This window comes from Priapulus caudatus, unplaced genomic scaffold, assembly GCF_000485595.1.
Source record: "Priapulus caudatus unplaced genomic scaffold, Priapulus_caudatus-5.0.1 Scaffold13, whole genome shotgun sequence".
In the NCBI taxonomy this organism is placed as follows: Eukaryota; Metazoa; Priapulida; class Priapulimorpha; order Priapulimorphida; family Priapulidae; genus Priapulus; species Priapulus caudatus.
The window spans coordinates 862673-879110 of NW_014577074.1; the positions used below are offsets into that span (position 1 = coordinate 862673).

General features: G+C 41.5%; 1 protein-coding gene across 1 annotated transcript in view; it reads left to right on the top strand.

The window, feature by feature from the left end:
- LOC106808240 (plastin-1-like) overlaps positions 1-16438 on the top strand; it is a 32613-nt gene that overhangs the window by 13008 nt on the left and 3167 nt on the right. Inside the window, exons 2-12 of the mRNA XM_014810872.1 lie at positions 9751-9921; positions 10216-10382; positions 10711-10806; positions 11262-11469; positions 12174-12359; positions 13455-13529; positions 13738-13948; positions 14519-14607; positions 14841-15030; positions 15220-15329; positions 15569-15712. Coding sequence (XP_014666358.1) covers positions 9751-9921; positions 10216-10382; positions 10711-10806; positions 11262-11469; positions 12174-12359; positions 13455-13529; positions 13738-13948; positions 14519-14607; positions 14841-15030; positions 15220-15329; positions 15569-15712 — 1647 coding nt within the window. The remainder of the gene's footprint in view (positions 1-9750; positions 9922-10215; positions 10383-10710; positions 10807-11261; positions 11470-12173; positions 12360-13454; positions 13530-13737; positions 13949-14518; positions 14608-14840; positions 15031-15219; positions 15330-15568; positions 15713-16438) is intronic.

Sequence of the window (16438 nt, forward strand, 5' to 3'; positions counted from 1 at the left end):
CCTCCCCCTACTCTATCACCTTCTCCCCTCCTCCTTCTCCTCCTCCTCCTCCTCCTCCTGCCCCCTACTCCTCCTCCATGACCGTCTTCATTCGATCTCCATCTCAGGGGCAGGTACGTTTATGTAAACACAGGGTACATATCTGGGTACAAGATACAGGTCTGGTACACTTGTGTATACATATACGTACCTCGGGTACATATCTGTAGTACCTGATACAACAACGACCCCTTCATCTACAGTTACACCTGTTACCCCCTATACGTGTACAGTGTGCTTGTGTGTATGTACATGTCATCAACATATTTTAAGAGCTCTTTCTCTGCCTCATATAGCCTCTCCTTTAGTTTATGGTTCTACAGAATTACTGCTGATACTGATTCTTTCCTTCGCTCGTTTTCCTGTTTCTCGAGGGGAGTGACACTGCGAGTAATTTTGACATGGACATATATTTATACTATACTATATTCTCTATAATTATATCAGGAGTAAGATAATATAGAATATTCCTATATTATCTTACTCCTGATTATATGCATATAGTATTCCTACTAATAGCTGGCCTGTTGGTCTAAATATCAAGTGGACAAAGTGCTTAATTAAGGATATATACATCGATAGCCTATTACTATTTGCTAATGGCTTATCAAATACGTTAAATGGGCTATGAGAATAAATATAATCAAGACCATATATATAACCCCGAGGTTAAATGTGAACGTCTTTAGCAAATTGCACAGAGTAATGGTAACTCGGGTACACATTAGCAGTGTATGTACTGGTAACGTTCAGTATGATATATAGTCCAGCTGATGGACTCACCATGTTTAGCCCATTATGTAGCAGTTCGTGTGTGTAATTATAGCTTTGCTCACACCCTCAGCAGGCAGTGATGTATGTGCGGAGCTACACGTATACGCATGCATATAGTCTTGATATAGTCATAGTGCATGTCACTGTGCGCATGGCACTTTACTACTCAGCCGCTGGCACACAGAAGGATGTCCAGCAGGTGTTATTATGTTTGCTGGCAGGTGTTAGGGCATTTCGCTCACCTGCAGCAGCTGTGTACAGTTGGGTTGCTGCAAGTTTTAATTATTAGCATTGCAGGGGGTGTATGTATGAATTCCTCGTGCAGTTCGTCTGCCGCTTCATGAGGATTTATAATTCATGCTGACACATGCGTTTATATTATAATCAGCCGAAGCAGCTTTTTGTCGATCTTTTCTTGCCAGAATATTGATTCATATCATTGTTCTCCTAGGGTAAGAGGACTGTACCAAAAACATTTTCAAGTAAGAATATAGTAGAGTACGTCTGCTAGTATGCCGCGTCTAGTGTAGCGACGTTGGGGTTAAAACGCTACGCGCAAATTGCTAGGCATTTTCGCGTACGTGTAGCGTACAGCAATACACACGTATTGTAGTCTCGACGTTCGCGTATAGTTCCGTAGTATAATTGCTAAAGAGTGAGCACTTTGATCTTTGTGTTGGTAAGTTGGGGAACCCCTGGCTTTCTGCTACCCGCTCTGCTAGCATAATAGCTATAGAGCAGTGGGTAGCGATACATATCTATGCAAGACTGGTTTGTGTAATTACCATTCCCGTGTGTATTGTGGAAATATTAACATTTGGGAAGATTCTGGAGGTGACTGATGTTTTTCCAGCATTGTATCAGGAGCCTGATTGTATGTGATCGTAGCTTGTGTATCATTCTCTCGCGTACAATGGAGTACAGTGCTCCACGAGTGCCATATGCAGTGGATGCGTGCACCTCGCTGTCAACTGAATGTTGAGCCGAGTAATTTCTATTGTCGGCCCAGGAATCGCCGTGCTTGCGGATTATAATTTTTTTAATCATCTTTATTTCAATTTCATGAAATCAAGATTACGTGATCAAGGTCATTGGTGGCAATTGCGATCAATATCCCGAGAAAAAAATCACCATTTAAATGTTTAATGTTGATGGGTCAGTGTAAACATATACTCGGTTAAAATATTGTGTTTGAAAGTCAATTGGAATTTGATAGAATTGCATGAATTGAATTTTTAGCTATTGCCAATTTGCCTGCAATTCCCAGTCTTTTATGCACTAGCCAAATGGTTACATTTTGAGACTCAGTGGGGAAAATTTTTAATATGTTTAATCAGGAGTCTATCAATAGAAGACACACTTGGTAGATATCAAAAACTACCATTTCCTAATCAAAATTCCAAACATGTCCAAATTCAAATAAATATTAAAGTGCATTTAAATGCCTAGATTCTTGTACTTCATGTATTCAATGAAATGTTATTATGACAGACAGCCAAAGACAGGTTGCTATGGGCAGAATCGAATAGAACTGGGTGTGGTGGGCAGAATAAGTTAACAGGAACTAAAAGCTGTCCTAATGGCGATACGCAACAAACGTTTTAATGTCTATTTTCGCTTTAGGCCCGAAGGGATAGTGTGCCTGGTTTCCTGCCTTGCGTTGACCTTGCTATCGCACGGTCGATGAGCTGTGAATAGATCGTTTAGTTTATGCTAGACCGGTCGTAGGTAAATGTTCCTTTCAGTATGCCATGTATACTGGACATTTGCCAAATGTTGCTGTTTTGCCTTGTGTTTACCTTTGTTGTTCTTTCGCCGCATTTGTTTACTCGTATTAAACGTAGGAATTTACAGCCACCTTGGCATAATGGTTTCCACCGTCCGCTGTTGCTTCTGGGGAAAATTCCTTGTTAATTAAAATTTTTAGTTAGTACCGGGTGGCAAATAGACGTTCCACAGGACCAGCTCAATAACTAGCTCCAAGAAATTGCCTCGTCTTTACTCTCTTACATGGCAGATGTATTGAGACGTTCGGTGCCAGACCATAGTCCGGCTGGCAACTGAATGGCATGAGCGAAATGGAAACCACTTGTCCAAACAATGACGTTTCAGATGCTGTTTTAGTTGAACATAAGATCTCGAATTCTTTGCTGTTATAGGCTGTGGTGGCACGTTGCCAGTAGGCACTGTTTATGTAAGGGTACAATGTATATCGTCAATCCGGCTTTATTATGACTGAAATCATAACTCCAAAAGTGTTAATCAGAAGAAGAACAAAGGATGACGAATTTTACATATTTCCCATTCAGACTGACTTTTATAACGACCCGTTTTCTAGGTCCTATTGGTTTTTATTTATAGACGTGTTGCTCTAGAACCGAGTAGCCTTTGTTCGGTATTTTTTCATTATACACCGTACTGCATTATTAGACATGCTATATCTCTCACTTGCTTGTTGACAGTGGCTGCAGCATAATAAACAGTAAGCCCAGCAGTGTGACGATGTATGAATAGGTAGCCGTCACATTTGTGTAGTTTATGTACCGTGCTTCTCCTGATTTGTATTCTGCAATGTCAGTATATTTAGCTGTGTGTTGTTTTCGTTTAGAAGTAGTAATAATCGGCGGGCATATGAGATGCTATAGCGACAAGGGGGACTGTACAAGCTGCTCAAACGTACTGCGTGCCAGATATATGTTACAGTGACAAGGGTGGTAAGGCAGCTTCTGACAGGCAATCGTAGCCTGTCACCGAACCTGTGACCTACCTGCATGGTGATTCGTGTTCCCAGTGCTAGTATCAGGCGCGGTCGTTGTAAAGGTATGGGTGTGACAGGAACTATGCAGCAGTAACATTGCCCTAGTTTGTTGACCTGTCGTCAATTAGCTCCTAGTCCGTTACAAAGGACAGGGGATTAAACCGCAGGGATTAATTGACTAGGATGATAATTGCCACCGAAATTGTTGATTCCCTTATTCCTAAGAATCCATCAATGCTCGCAAATTGTCAGTATTTTTGCAAAGGAGCGTTAATTTACGACGGACGTATCGTCACACCACTTCGCAACCGTTTAGAACATATATGCCGGTTTGAGTTAATCTTGCACTAGACATGGATCTAAAATATTTAACTTTTATGCTTACTTCACGGGCATGTTAATGTATGGCTTGCTTTTCATAGACTGGCAATAGCTAGATGAACATAGAGTAACAAAATCTCCAGTTATTTAACCGTTTCTTTATACGGTCTGCACGCGTATGTTGTGCCGATGCCAGTGCTGCCCTGTATATGTATATGTACATGTATATATCAGGAGTGAATAGTAGTAATCTCTATTATTCACTCTTTTATATATGTATGCCTGTGTACGTGTTTCTAGCTGCATGGCAATGAGCAGTGTTCGCCGCGTTAGTGTAAGTGGGTATTAATTTGTTGACACGACTAACCAACTACCACTAGGCAATCACAATTAACGCCAGAAAAAATGTCCATTGGGGCTGAGATGGGTCTGTGGTAGCATTTCATATACCCGGCTAGTTCCCGCTGTTGTATACCGCTATTTATTTTGTCATCTCCAGAGGGATTTTATTGGATATCGGATATGGATAATAAGTTGGCCAATCGGTACATTGCAATGAATGTGTACGGTTTTGGATATTCGTAATACTTTAACGCCACTCCTGATAATACCTAATACCGAAATATATAGTTTCTGTACTCTTGATAATATACACCATAGATATATACAGGAGTCTATCAATATTGATATTGATAGACTCCTGATATATATACAAACACATATATATTATATATACGTATACACCAAGCGTATATCATGCCGGTGGCGGGTCTTGAAAGGCTGGTTACTTGCCACTTTACATTGCTGTTATCCGCTCCACGGTGCTGTATGCTAACCACGGTGGTCTAGCAACGAACTTTGATGCATGGGAGTCTCAGCAGTCAAGCCCTGATGAATATTCTCCTTTAACGACATTCAGGTTGACTATGCGTTGTTAGTTGTTGCCTGGAGCCACTCCACTGAATGTAGAAGATTAGTAGTTAATGGCCGCGCCGTCTTCCGTACTTCGCAATTCATTGATTCGCTCCGCGTAGACAACTTACACACGAGGATATCTGTGCCAGCGGTACTCAAAAGGTGACTGACACTGCACGTGGCTGTGGTAAATCCAAGACAAATTTTCAGGATGCAAAACGCCCGCAGATACAATGTCAGCTTTGGCAGAGCATGATATAATCAGGAGTCTATCAATAGTCTATTGATAGACTCCTGATATAATGCTAGTTTTGTACGTTAGTCAAAAACGGAAGTTAGGGATAAATAGGCAGAAATAGAGGTGGAGCAAGATTACGTGAATAATTTGAGAATGACAGGGAGAAATAAGAGAAGGGGCATAGAGAGTGGATTCTTTACACTTTATCTGTATCCACTACTTTCCTGTCTTCCCCCCCCCCTCAACAACTTTACCATTCTCCTCGACCACTGCCTATTTCCCCTTCTCCTCACACCCGTATTTCTTTTCTTCAGTATTCGCTCTCCACCTTTCATCTTCCTCCTTTCCTTTCCCTTTTCCTCCTCTTACCCATTTCATCCTTTGTCGTATACTCGTCATTCTAGTCACTGCTCTCCTTCCTACATCTCTTTCCCTCTTCTTCATGTTTTCCTTCAGCTTCTTTCACCTCTCTCCTCTTTCTTCCCTTGTCCCTCTTCACTAACCCGACCAGGCTGTGTGACTAACGTCAATATACACAGGTCTCCTAACCCTAGCAAAGACCGTTTCTTGGAGCTACCTCTTCACCTGCGTTCCCTCAACCCTCTCCTTCTCGTCCGCTTCCCTGTTTCCGCTTGATTGAATCTGTCAGTATGTGCTGGCATTGCGCCCACTGGCATTTTGTCTCGTGCCAATGCCCTGCGTGCGTCCCCTGTATATTGTTGTAAAATATACTGTAGTATTGTTTGCCTGCTCGTTCGTATAATGCCTGTACGATGAGAAGTACTGCTAGGCGTAGCGACTGTATGTTCGATTCATAGAGCAACACATTTCTGCTGTTAGCGTTTGGCAGGATTACATGTGGTTTAAGCTAAATTTATTTTTAACAAACTGTAGGTTTGATGTCCAATAAATACTTTATGTAAAGTAAATTCTTGATGACGTAATACAGTTATTTGACACTGTTAATAACAGACACATCGCATGTTCTGTTCAACTAGCTCTCGCCTATACATGCGTGAAAGTGTTAAATTTCCTTTTGAAGTAGGTGACAATGACACGGACAATGAATGCATTACTAATTGCTACACGTACCTGTCGCAGGTTACCTACACATAGATGAAATTTTTAAGCGTTGTGCTTTTGATTTTTTTGCTACTGGAAAGTTTCAATGCGTAAGCAAAACGCAAAGGAACGAGTATGCCATGTTTAATAGTACATTTTTCTGCTAATTAGACAAGAAAGGTCGGATGCTAATCACTATATGATATCTTCCCGTCGTGTGTTTTTTTTGTGGCGATCGTAAAATATTAATTTAGAAATTCCGCATGAACGTGTTTCACGTGAGTGTGCAGCAGTGTATAGCACGGGGATGTGATTTTACGTTAGCTGTGTCGTGTTGCTATGTCCTACTCGTACGCCGTTACCAATGATCTCCCGTGTTTATTACGATGGCGTACGTATTTCGATCCACTCTACGCAGCAGTACGTTGCGGCAGTACATGTCTGCCTTCTGGTAATATCAGTAATTATGAATTATTTTGTGCTCGGGTGTATAGCGTGAGATTTTCTTGCGAAAGAATGTGCACTCTATGTATAATTGATGAGCCCTGGCTACTACCACAGTACGCACCGTATATGACTGACTGTAGACTGTAGAAACAGGACTGTATGATATCAAGAGCTAATAATGGATATATGAGGTTGTAATGCCCGTGTTGGAGCGGTTCTCACGTGCACATGTTGTTGTTGTATGCGTAGGTGGCGTACGGTACAAGCTGCAGCCTGCTCGTATCGAGTGACGACTGCAAACGAGAACCATCTCGTGGCTCAACTCATGCCCTAATATAGTTGCTTTCACACAGTTGTAATGTGCTTGCACGTGAAATGGCTCGAATGACTGGAGATACGTGTGGAGATTAGAGAGGGATATGACGCTGACCTAGCTGCTGCGATGTTTCGCTAATATGAATGCGTCATTGATCGATCGGATACGATAGGATCCTTGATAGATCGGATACTTGATAGGATCATATCTTAATTCACCTTCTTTATATACGCTCTTGATAGGATACATATGCACGTATACAAAATGACGAGTAAGGCTATAACAGCCTCACGCCGTAAGCAAATACTGGCATTGCCTGATGCAGATGCCTTAATTGCTCGGAACGGAGAAAGGGGAAAACTTTTCGTATTTTTTCTCTTGCGCTTGATACCAATACCACGGTGAAATTACACTTAGGGAAATTGTAGACAACCAGAAAATAGCGTATGAAAATTAAATGAAGTAAAACTCATGAAAGAAATTCACGGCCCCCTATGTAGTAATAATAATCCTCTAGTAGTTGGCTTACATTCTTTGGGTGGGGACATTAGTGGGCGATAGTTCGTTCATCCTGTGATTTCAAACCGACAGAGCATATAGTGATTGCCCAATTCTTATGATCACTGACCCGAAGGATCCACGCTCTTCGAGTGGCGTTTCCGTAAGCGAGTAATGCCAGGTTGGATAAGCGGGTGACTCAAATTTGGACGCAATAGTGTGCAATTTGGTGAGTAGTATAATGCGTAGCTTGAATCCGGGTTCCTTCTCAGACACTGCGTTCCGCATAGCTGACAGTGCTCTCCACGCTTGCCTACCCATGAGCAAATTACCTTACAAGGCATAGGTGGAACCAGTCATGCAGGTGTTTAAATCTGGCATTGCCCGACAGGGATGATTGTGGGGTCTAACGTGTACATAACCTAGCTGTATCAGCCGTTCTCAGTTGCTGTAGGTGACGTATTTGAGTTTGTGGTTACCTGATTGTATAAGGGTATCTTTCTTCGTCTTGCTGGCACAAAGTCCTACTGTTAGGGAAAGGGGAAATGGCTTTGCAATGCGTACTTTGTTTTCAATTGATACAATCATATACAAGACTGATTGACATTGCTCTTAAATATGATAAGGTTGTGTGATGGTGGAGACTGCATTTCTTTCGATAATTGTAAATGCTGGCATGTGTTATACTGTATATTATTGTAAATAAAGACGTTGTATCAGTCTGTATATTATTAGCGTAACCTTATCTATACAATAATTAGAAGTTATTAAAAACAAACAAATTGTAAACAATTTGTTATTATTCACTTCTGACACAATGTATATATATATCTATGTAGCTCCAAGAAACGCATATACGTGTGTATTGACATTATATTATATTATATTATATTACGTTATATTACATTAGTCTCGCTGCCTGGTTGGGGTGGTGCCCGTGTATATCTATAGTACATTTATATATGTTTGTAGTATTAGCAGCATTTAGATTTAAAAAATAAAGGCAAACATGTAATTGAACATAATTTTATAAATTCCTCTTTCACACGTTTCAGATGGCCCAGATTACATAGATTAATATATATGCGAAGGAATTTGTTATAACCATGTTTGATAAGCATAAGCCGAATAAATCTCGTGTGCAATAGAGCGGAGAAGAAATAAAATATTTCCACCTGGGTCTCCTGACCGTTTCATATTGCTCCTTACATGTCAGCTGAGCCAGCACACCCATGGGGGTATTTTGTGGTAATACGGTTGATGTACTCGTATTCAGCTGGACATTAGGCTGGTAGGATGGGAGGATCATTCTGCAAGGTCATTCTGACCATGTTAGCTAAGCTAATAATAATTTGGCCCACTCTAATCTCATCAGGTGTGAGCTTACTACGTGTGCATGTCGTGACCTACATCTAACTTCATTATCTAGCTAACTGGTATAGTCTCGCACCTAAATGTATCTAATTGGACACAGTGAATAACCAGGAATAGTTTACTTTCATGTTAGTATATTGTCAGTGCAAACATTTTTTCCTACGTAACATTGGTCTGATAAGATTGCATATGCTTAGCCTTTACTATGTGATATTAGACTCAACAGATCAGCCACATGTGTCATTTAGCAGATTTAAGATTAATTATATAGGGAACGATGTAATATTTGACCTTGTGCCATAGATTTCTAAATATCCATAATTCAATCAATCTCACGATGTAACTCGGCTAAATCGTGTTTCCAACAAAGAATTATTGTACCATGAATGTAAATAAAGATAAAGGGCTCGAATTTCACCATGGTGCTACCTTACTTCTCGCGGTTTCCCAAAAGCTTGCGTGGTATACGTAGCAATAAAACGTTGTGGCTGCCCTACCTGGTATGCCTATATGCCCTTCCCATAAACTCCATCTTGTGTAGGTATTCCTATTTGTCCCCACATAAAATGTGAACCTCCTTTTAAAATATCACCCTTCTTTGAAGAAAATTTTTACCTTGGGACCCCCTTCAATTGCCATGATGCCCTAAAATGTTCCATTAAACCCAAAGCAACACTTGCATTGACCTCAAAAGATTTTTCCAATTTTACAATTTTACCCAAATATAAGTAGTCTAATGATGGCAATTCAAAACATCACTAATCAGCCTTCTGCTCACACTAGTAGAGTACAATGTTGGTTGGTTACTCCACTGCATTTTTTGCCAATGCGATTTCTCAGCGTGTGTTATACGTGTGGATGTAGAAATATAAGTAGTCTAATGATGGTGATCCAAAACATCACCAATCAGCTCCCTTCTAGCAAAATGTAAAAATGTGGGTTGGTTATTTCCGTGTACATCGTGCCAATGCCTCACTCAATTGCGATGTTTCGGCGTGTGTTCTACAGGTCGATGTCGACGGTAACGGCTACGTCACGGTGGACGAGCTGGGTGACGCACTGAACACTGTCGGCATCAAAATCGCACCGTACGAGGTGCGGCGGCTCATCAACGAGTATGACCTCGACAAGGAAGGCTCGCAGGGAAGGGGCAAGCTGCAGTTTGAGGAGTTTCAGCAGGTGAGAATTAGAGGGAATTTATCGTGAAAGTCGTCATAGTAGATGGTGTAACATTGTTCCAGGTTGTCACGTTACTTTAAAACTACTTTCGCTTGTCAGACTATTGTTACGTTGTTGACAACTATATGAACGGAATAGTATTACTATTAGGCACAGAACAAACACTGAAAATTTACTTTGGTTCTCAACTTCTGGCGGTTGTTTGAGAAAATGCTCAGTGGACAATGTACTAGTAATGTGTTACAACTTGATCAATTCATAATGGTGAGTAATGGAATTAATTGTATCTCTCAGCTGTGCATCAGTCTGCGCTCCAAGGACATTGCCACGAAATTCCGCAAGCTGGTTACGAAGCGGACGAACCTGGACACCCTCAGTGGTATGTCGCAGGCATCGGCCGAGGGAACGACGCACTCTGTGCGCCACGAGGAGGAGGTAGCCTTCTCTGACTGGATAAACACGTACGTGCGCTTGCATGCTGCTGACTAGTTGCTGTTGTACAGCAGAGCAATCGTCCGTATTCTGTATCTTTTCTCTGTGTGATTTTAAACATTTGCTTGAGGTGTGGTAATGAATGGGCTTGTTGACCATTGGGATCATGGAAAGATTAAGAACTATTGTATAAGTATAATATTCTAGTATGTCCATAGAGGGCACCACTTACCTATGCTGTGTTAAGTCATGCCTGTATACCTTGAGTGTTCACTGATACATAAGAACATTAGTTACGCTTGTCTTACGTCTGTGACTGTACCTTTTGTGCTAAAATTTGTTCCCCTCTCCTTTCAGAAACCTGGGTCATGACCGTGATGTGGGTCATCTCCTACCAATAGATGCAGATGGCAAGAGCTTGTACGCAAAAGTGAATGACGGAATACTTCTTTGGTAAAGATAATATATGCATTGTACCATACTTTATACATTATAACATTATAAAATTGTACATATTTAAAAGCTCTCCAATGCCAATCAGACGGGTAGCTGCCATACGCACCAGTCCATTTGTCCCGTACACTACACTGTCCAGTCTCAATCGAGATATTGGCTGGTAATCAAGTCGGAAACGAGTTCTGGGGAAAAAAACATTCTATGACTGGAAAACTGCTTGTTGAATAATCAAACCGATAGTATAATAACATTAAATACCTTAACCGGGCTCTTACATTAGCCAGGATCACAGGCATGGTGCGTGCAATTCTCTTTGCTTCTCCCAAATATTTCTCCAGCATTTGGCACCCGTTACGTTCAGTACGAACATTCAAGTTTTAACGTTCGAGTACGTTCCACTGCCGAACCCATTCGGGAAGAACAGCCTAAAAAGTCGACCGCTTGCCTCACAGTAAGATCATCAACCACTCGGTGCCAGAGACGATCGACGAGCGCGCGATCAACAAGAAGAACCTGACCATCTACCGCAAGCACGAGAACCTGGTGCTGGCGCTGAACTCGGCATCGGCGATCGGCTGCAACATCGTCAACATCGGCGCCGCCGACCTCGAGCAGGGCAAGCCGCATCTCGTGCTCGGCCTCGTCTGGCAGATCATCAGGGTGAGTGCGCTGCTGCTGCCGCTGCCGGCGAGCCCGCCAGGGGGCCGGGAGCAATGTTCCCTCTAATTATTAGTAGTCAGTGTGCGCAAAAATCTTATGTTATCACTGAATTGTTGTGCAAATGTAAACATGAAATAGTTTCAAGATAATTTTGGCACAGGCTATCTCTCATGGCTAATAAAACTGTATTGGCATGTTTTAATATAATACAAGTATGATTGCATTCTATGAAGTACGGTATTTAGTTAAGATTTTATTCTATACTTTGAACTACTTTGTTCAGTTTGTTGTTCCTTTTATTTTACTTTTAGGTAAATAGCCTTTTGTGTACACATTAATTTCCTTTGTGCGCTGGTTGCAAAATGTGTGTGCGGTAGGTCAGCTTAGAGGTAACACTGGCGGGGGAGCAGGGCACGCCAAGCGGCGCTGCACGACGTGAAGCGCGGTTGTCCCTGCAACGCGTTGTCATCTCGCGAGGCCGCATAGATTGCTGCGCGTGAGACGAGCAGAATCATGCACGGGGAAGTTCGCGGTTATGTCCGAGAGATGCCTCTTAGTAATTGCAGTAACGTTGCCATTTGAGTGTGTTCAAGCTACGTTGAATGTCCTGTTAGGGCAAATTTGGTGAAGCTAATTAGAGAAGGCTGGAAGACGGAACTGGTGCAGGGTGGGGATGTGACAGCGATGCTGGTTACACGTTTCAGATCGGACTATTCAACCAGATCGATCTTCAGCACTGTCCTGGCCTCGCTGCTCTTGTACAAGATGGAGAGAGGCTGGAGGACATGATGAAGCTGTCTCCTGAGAGCATCCTCATCCGCTGGGTGAACTATCACCTGGAGAGGGCCGGCGTCAGCAAGCGAGTGTCAAACTTCACCTCAGACATCATGGTAAATGTCGTGTCGTGCGATTCTTCTGCGTTGTTACAGTCGCCGTGTTTTGCTATGGAGTCGGCTGTCGTTGCGCATGTTTGGCCCTCAGGCCATATGTTTCTGCGGTTGAAATAGCATGTAAAAAAGTTGTGGAATTATTTGCAGATTATTGTTGAGATTAGTGAAAGGTATAGTTGTAAGGCTTTTTGAATTGCAGTTGCCATTTTATCGCAGGGAATTTTAAAATGCTTACTTTGAGAAGCACACACAGTTTGCTTGCTATTGAGTATGTGACAAGTCACACACCCAGATAAGGCATTCATGTGGACTTTACTGTTGTTATTCATCTGCGCAGCCTGCAAGGATTTACTTTTCGACATGACCTAAATGACCCCTATTGAAAGCTGAAATCACGTCAAATCCATGTGCTTTCAGTTTTAGACACATCCCTTGTGACCCCCATTGAGAGCAGCAATTTCATAAAACCTGTTTACACTCTCAGCTGCATCCTAGAGTCACACGTTTTACAATAGTACTGCTGTTTGAAGTTGCCCCAATGTTTATGCAGTTTGCGTGTGCTCGCTGGCCTAGCAAACGTTTAGCTTTTATTGTATAGATATGGGATTTCCAAATGCCTGTGGGTGAAGGTAGTGCACGTTGTATTGTATGAACGTCAACTAACAGTTTATATGAAGAAAGGTGCGTGTGTTTGCTCAATATTTGTTGTAAAATGTTTATGGGGATCAAAATAATTGTGGTTTACAAGATTTGTTTTCACCTGTACTTGTAGTTGATTCCTTTCACAGTCCTACCCTCTACCCTTATGCAGTGAAATAAATTCTCCGGTCACTAGTCCAGTTTGGATCGTAGTCTGTGATCCACAGCAGTGCTAGTTCTGCTGCAGTGGTCTGCCGTGGATATTTCTTGTAATGGGTGGGGCAAGGCACAAAGTTATGGTGAAGAGGCGAATTACATTTTATGAAACATTGGATCACTTTAGAAATGTAAGGACTTTAGCCACTATTGTATTACGTGATGTGCATCTTCGTAAAACTAGTGTGATATTCATATGGTGAATTGACCACAAACGTTGTTTATGTGTTTGTGTTACAGGACTCTGAAGCGTACATCCACTTGCTTAACCAAATCGCACCAAAGGAGGCTGGAGTGACTACAACTGCTATCCATGTACGTCTCTCACAATTAAGTTGACACTTTATATGAGTATCTTAATTTTTACATCTTTACTATTCAGTTATTTACCAAGCGGCTTGGCGGTTTATTGTACACTTTTAGATTTAGTGCTGTTTACTGCTGTGCAGTGTCTGTGAGTATGCATGTATGTGTGTAATTTTTAATGAGCTTATTGTGAGAATGTTTATGCTATACTCTACAGGAGACTGACAAGTTGAAGCGTGCTGAATCAATGCTGTGTGAGGCAGACAAGATCGACTGCCGAGCATTTGTGACCGCACAGGATGTTGTCAGTGGCAACAGCAAGCTTAACACTGCCTTCGTCGCAAACTTGTTCAACATGTACCCGGCGCTCGACAAACCTGAAGACATTCCTGACTGGGAAATGGAGGGAGAAAGCGCAGAGGAGAAGAGTGAGTGTGCTTGTGTTACATACCAGTGTGATTTACTATGGCTAAATATATGCGTGCACTGGCCAAAAAGGTCTGTGAGGCGGTAAAATTTCTTTCTATGTGTTTGCATGTTTTTTGAGGTCTTAGCAAAGCGAGCACCGCAGGTGATTGTCCAGCTAGGGGGATCCGGGGAATTCTTTGAAAAAATGATGCAATTTGATGCATTCTAAGCTATTTTGGTACTATAAGCACTGACTGTTATATGGAAGAACTGTGATTTTTGTCAGCGAGACGGTGTTTTGGACAAATTTCTGTGTGGCGGCTGAGAATTTTAGTGAGGCGGCCCGCCTTCGTGTTCGCGGCGCTAGTGTCAATGCAGGGGAAACACTGTGTCTTGTAGATTTTTGTTCAGGAATTATTGAGAGTTGTATTGTAACCATGTGCATGTAGCGAATATTATAATTTGTGTTATGAGTTTATTTAGTAATAACCCTGTATTGACGTAATGACCATATGTGACTATATTCACATGCATTTGAATGACAAATAACAATTGGGCACGGAAGTAATAATGCATCATTTTTCCTGTAGCGTATCGCAACTGGATGAATAGTATGGGTGTGAGTCCCTATGTGAACTGGCTCTACAGTGACTTGTGTGATGGACTCATCATTTTCCAGGTGCGCTATAATCTAAATGACTAGTAAAATCAAAACCTTCAATAATTAAATGAATAATTAAGTATTTGAATAATTATTCTTACATCATGTTAACGTCTTGAGTCATTATGTCTTAATTGATGTGTCAATCTGCTCATGATATCTTCACGTAGGGTTTCTCTTTAAATTCTGTAGACGAGGCCTTACATTTAACATTAATTATCATTTTCTTTTGTATTGCTCTCTGCCATTAGTTGTATGACATCATCAAGCCTGGCATCGTCAATTGGAATCGTGTACACAAGAAGTTTTCCAAGTTGAAGGCCTTCATGGAGAAGATCGAGAACTGTAACTATGCTGTCGAGCTGGGAAAAGAGCTGAAATTTTCCCTGGTTGGTGTTGGCGGCCAGGATCTCAATGAAGGAAACCAGACACTCACACTAGGTACTTACTTACTTATTATCATGTGCATAGGACAAGTATGGTCATGGTAGCATGGCTTTAAAATCGAATATGGTTTCGAGTATAGAGTGTGAATCGTCTCATGTAACTCATTGAGATATAGTGCACTTGTAGGTGCACTGCAGGGTGGCAGTGAGGACTGGAACATGATGCAATTCTGATCTGTTGCAGCGTTGGTGTGGCAGTTGATGAGGGCATACACTCTTAGCATCCTGACTCAGCTGAGTGGAGCTGGCCACCCAATCGTAGAAAGGGAAATCATTGTGTGGGTCAATAACAAGGTAATTGCTGGCACCCGCATAATTCCCGCAAAGGCTAAAGTCATAGAGGTCACAAAATGACTGCTATAAAAGAGAGACCACATTATATGGGTATTTAGTAGCTTTAACATTAAGGTTTCCTTTTGTAGATATTATATATTGCTGTTTAATATTATTAGCAGAAAAAACTCTTAACACACAGCTTCATTGTCAAATTGATTCCATGGGTGTTGCAATTGTTATGCCTTCATTGATTTCAGTTGAAATCCAGTAACAAGAAGTCATGCATCACAAGTTTCCAGGATCCGAGTATAGGTAATGCGCGGGTCGTGATTGACCTAGTCGATGCGATCAAGCCAGGCTCCATCAACTATGACGTCGTCAGGAGTGGTCTAAGTGAACAGGTAGGGTGGATGTGTACATGTATGTGCGTGGGGTAGGGTTACCTGCAGAGAGCTAGGGTATTTCTGTGGAGAGGAGTAGAACCTGTATGTATGCTATCAGGAGTCTATCAATAGGAGTAAGACCATTTATAGGCCATGTCGAATGACAGTAATGACATGTTATGAACGATATTGTTAAGAAAAAATAAAATAGATAAAAATACTAAAAATGTGAATTTTTTTATTTTTAATGTAAATAGTATAAATAACACCAAGTCGTGTTTAACTTTCCGAAATCCCTGGCAAACCTCGCTAGTTGTTTGCATTGCTATGCGATAGAGGGCTTTCAAAAGCATTGCCCTTTGTTTCGGTTCACAGTTGTTGAAAATGCGGTATAAATTGCAAAAACCACATTGTACGTTTGGACCGATATCTCCCGATTTGTCATTTTTGTGAGACCAACGATTAGACACGGAATTAGTTTAATGATTAAGGTAAGATTTGAGCTCAAGTTTATCGAGTTAAACACAATAAATCATAGGTAGACTAAGGCAACTAAATGTTGAATTTTGCCGGTTTCAGTCTGTCTTACTCCTATTGATAGGCTCCTGATGCTATGTGTATGTATGCATGTATGTATGGGTATGTGTGCTTATGGGAGGTAAAGGTTGCTTGTAAGTGAGGGGAGCCTACTTGTTGGCAAGATAGACCTTTCTTGTGAGAAAGATGTAGCCTGCCTACAGGGAG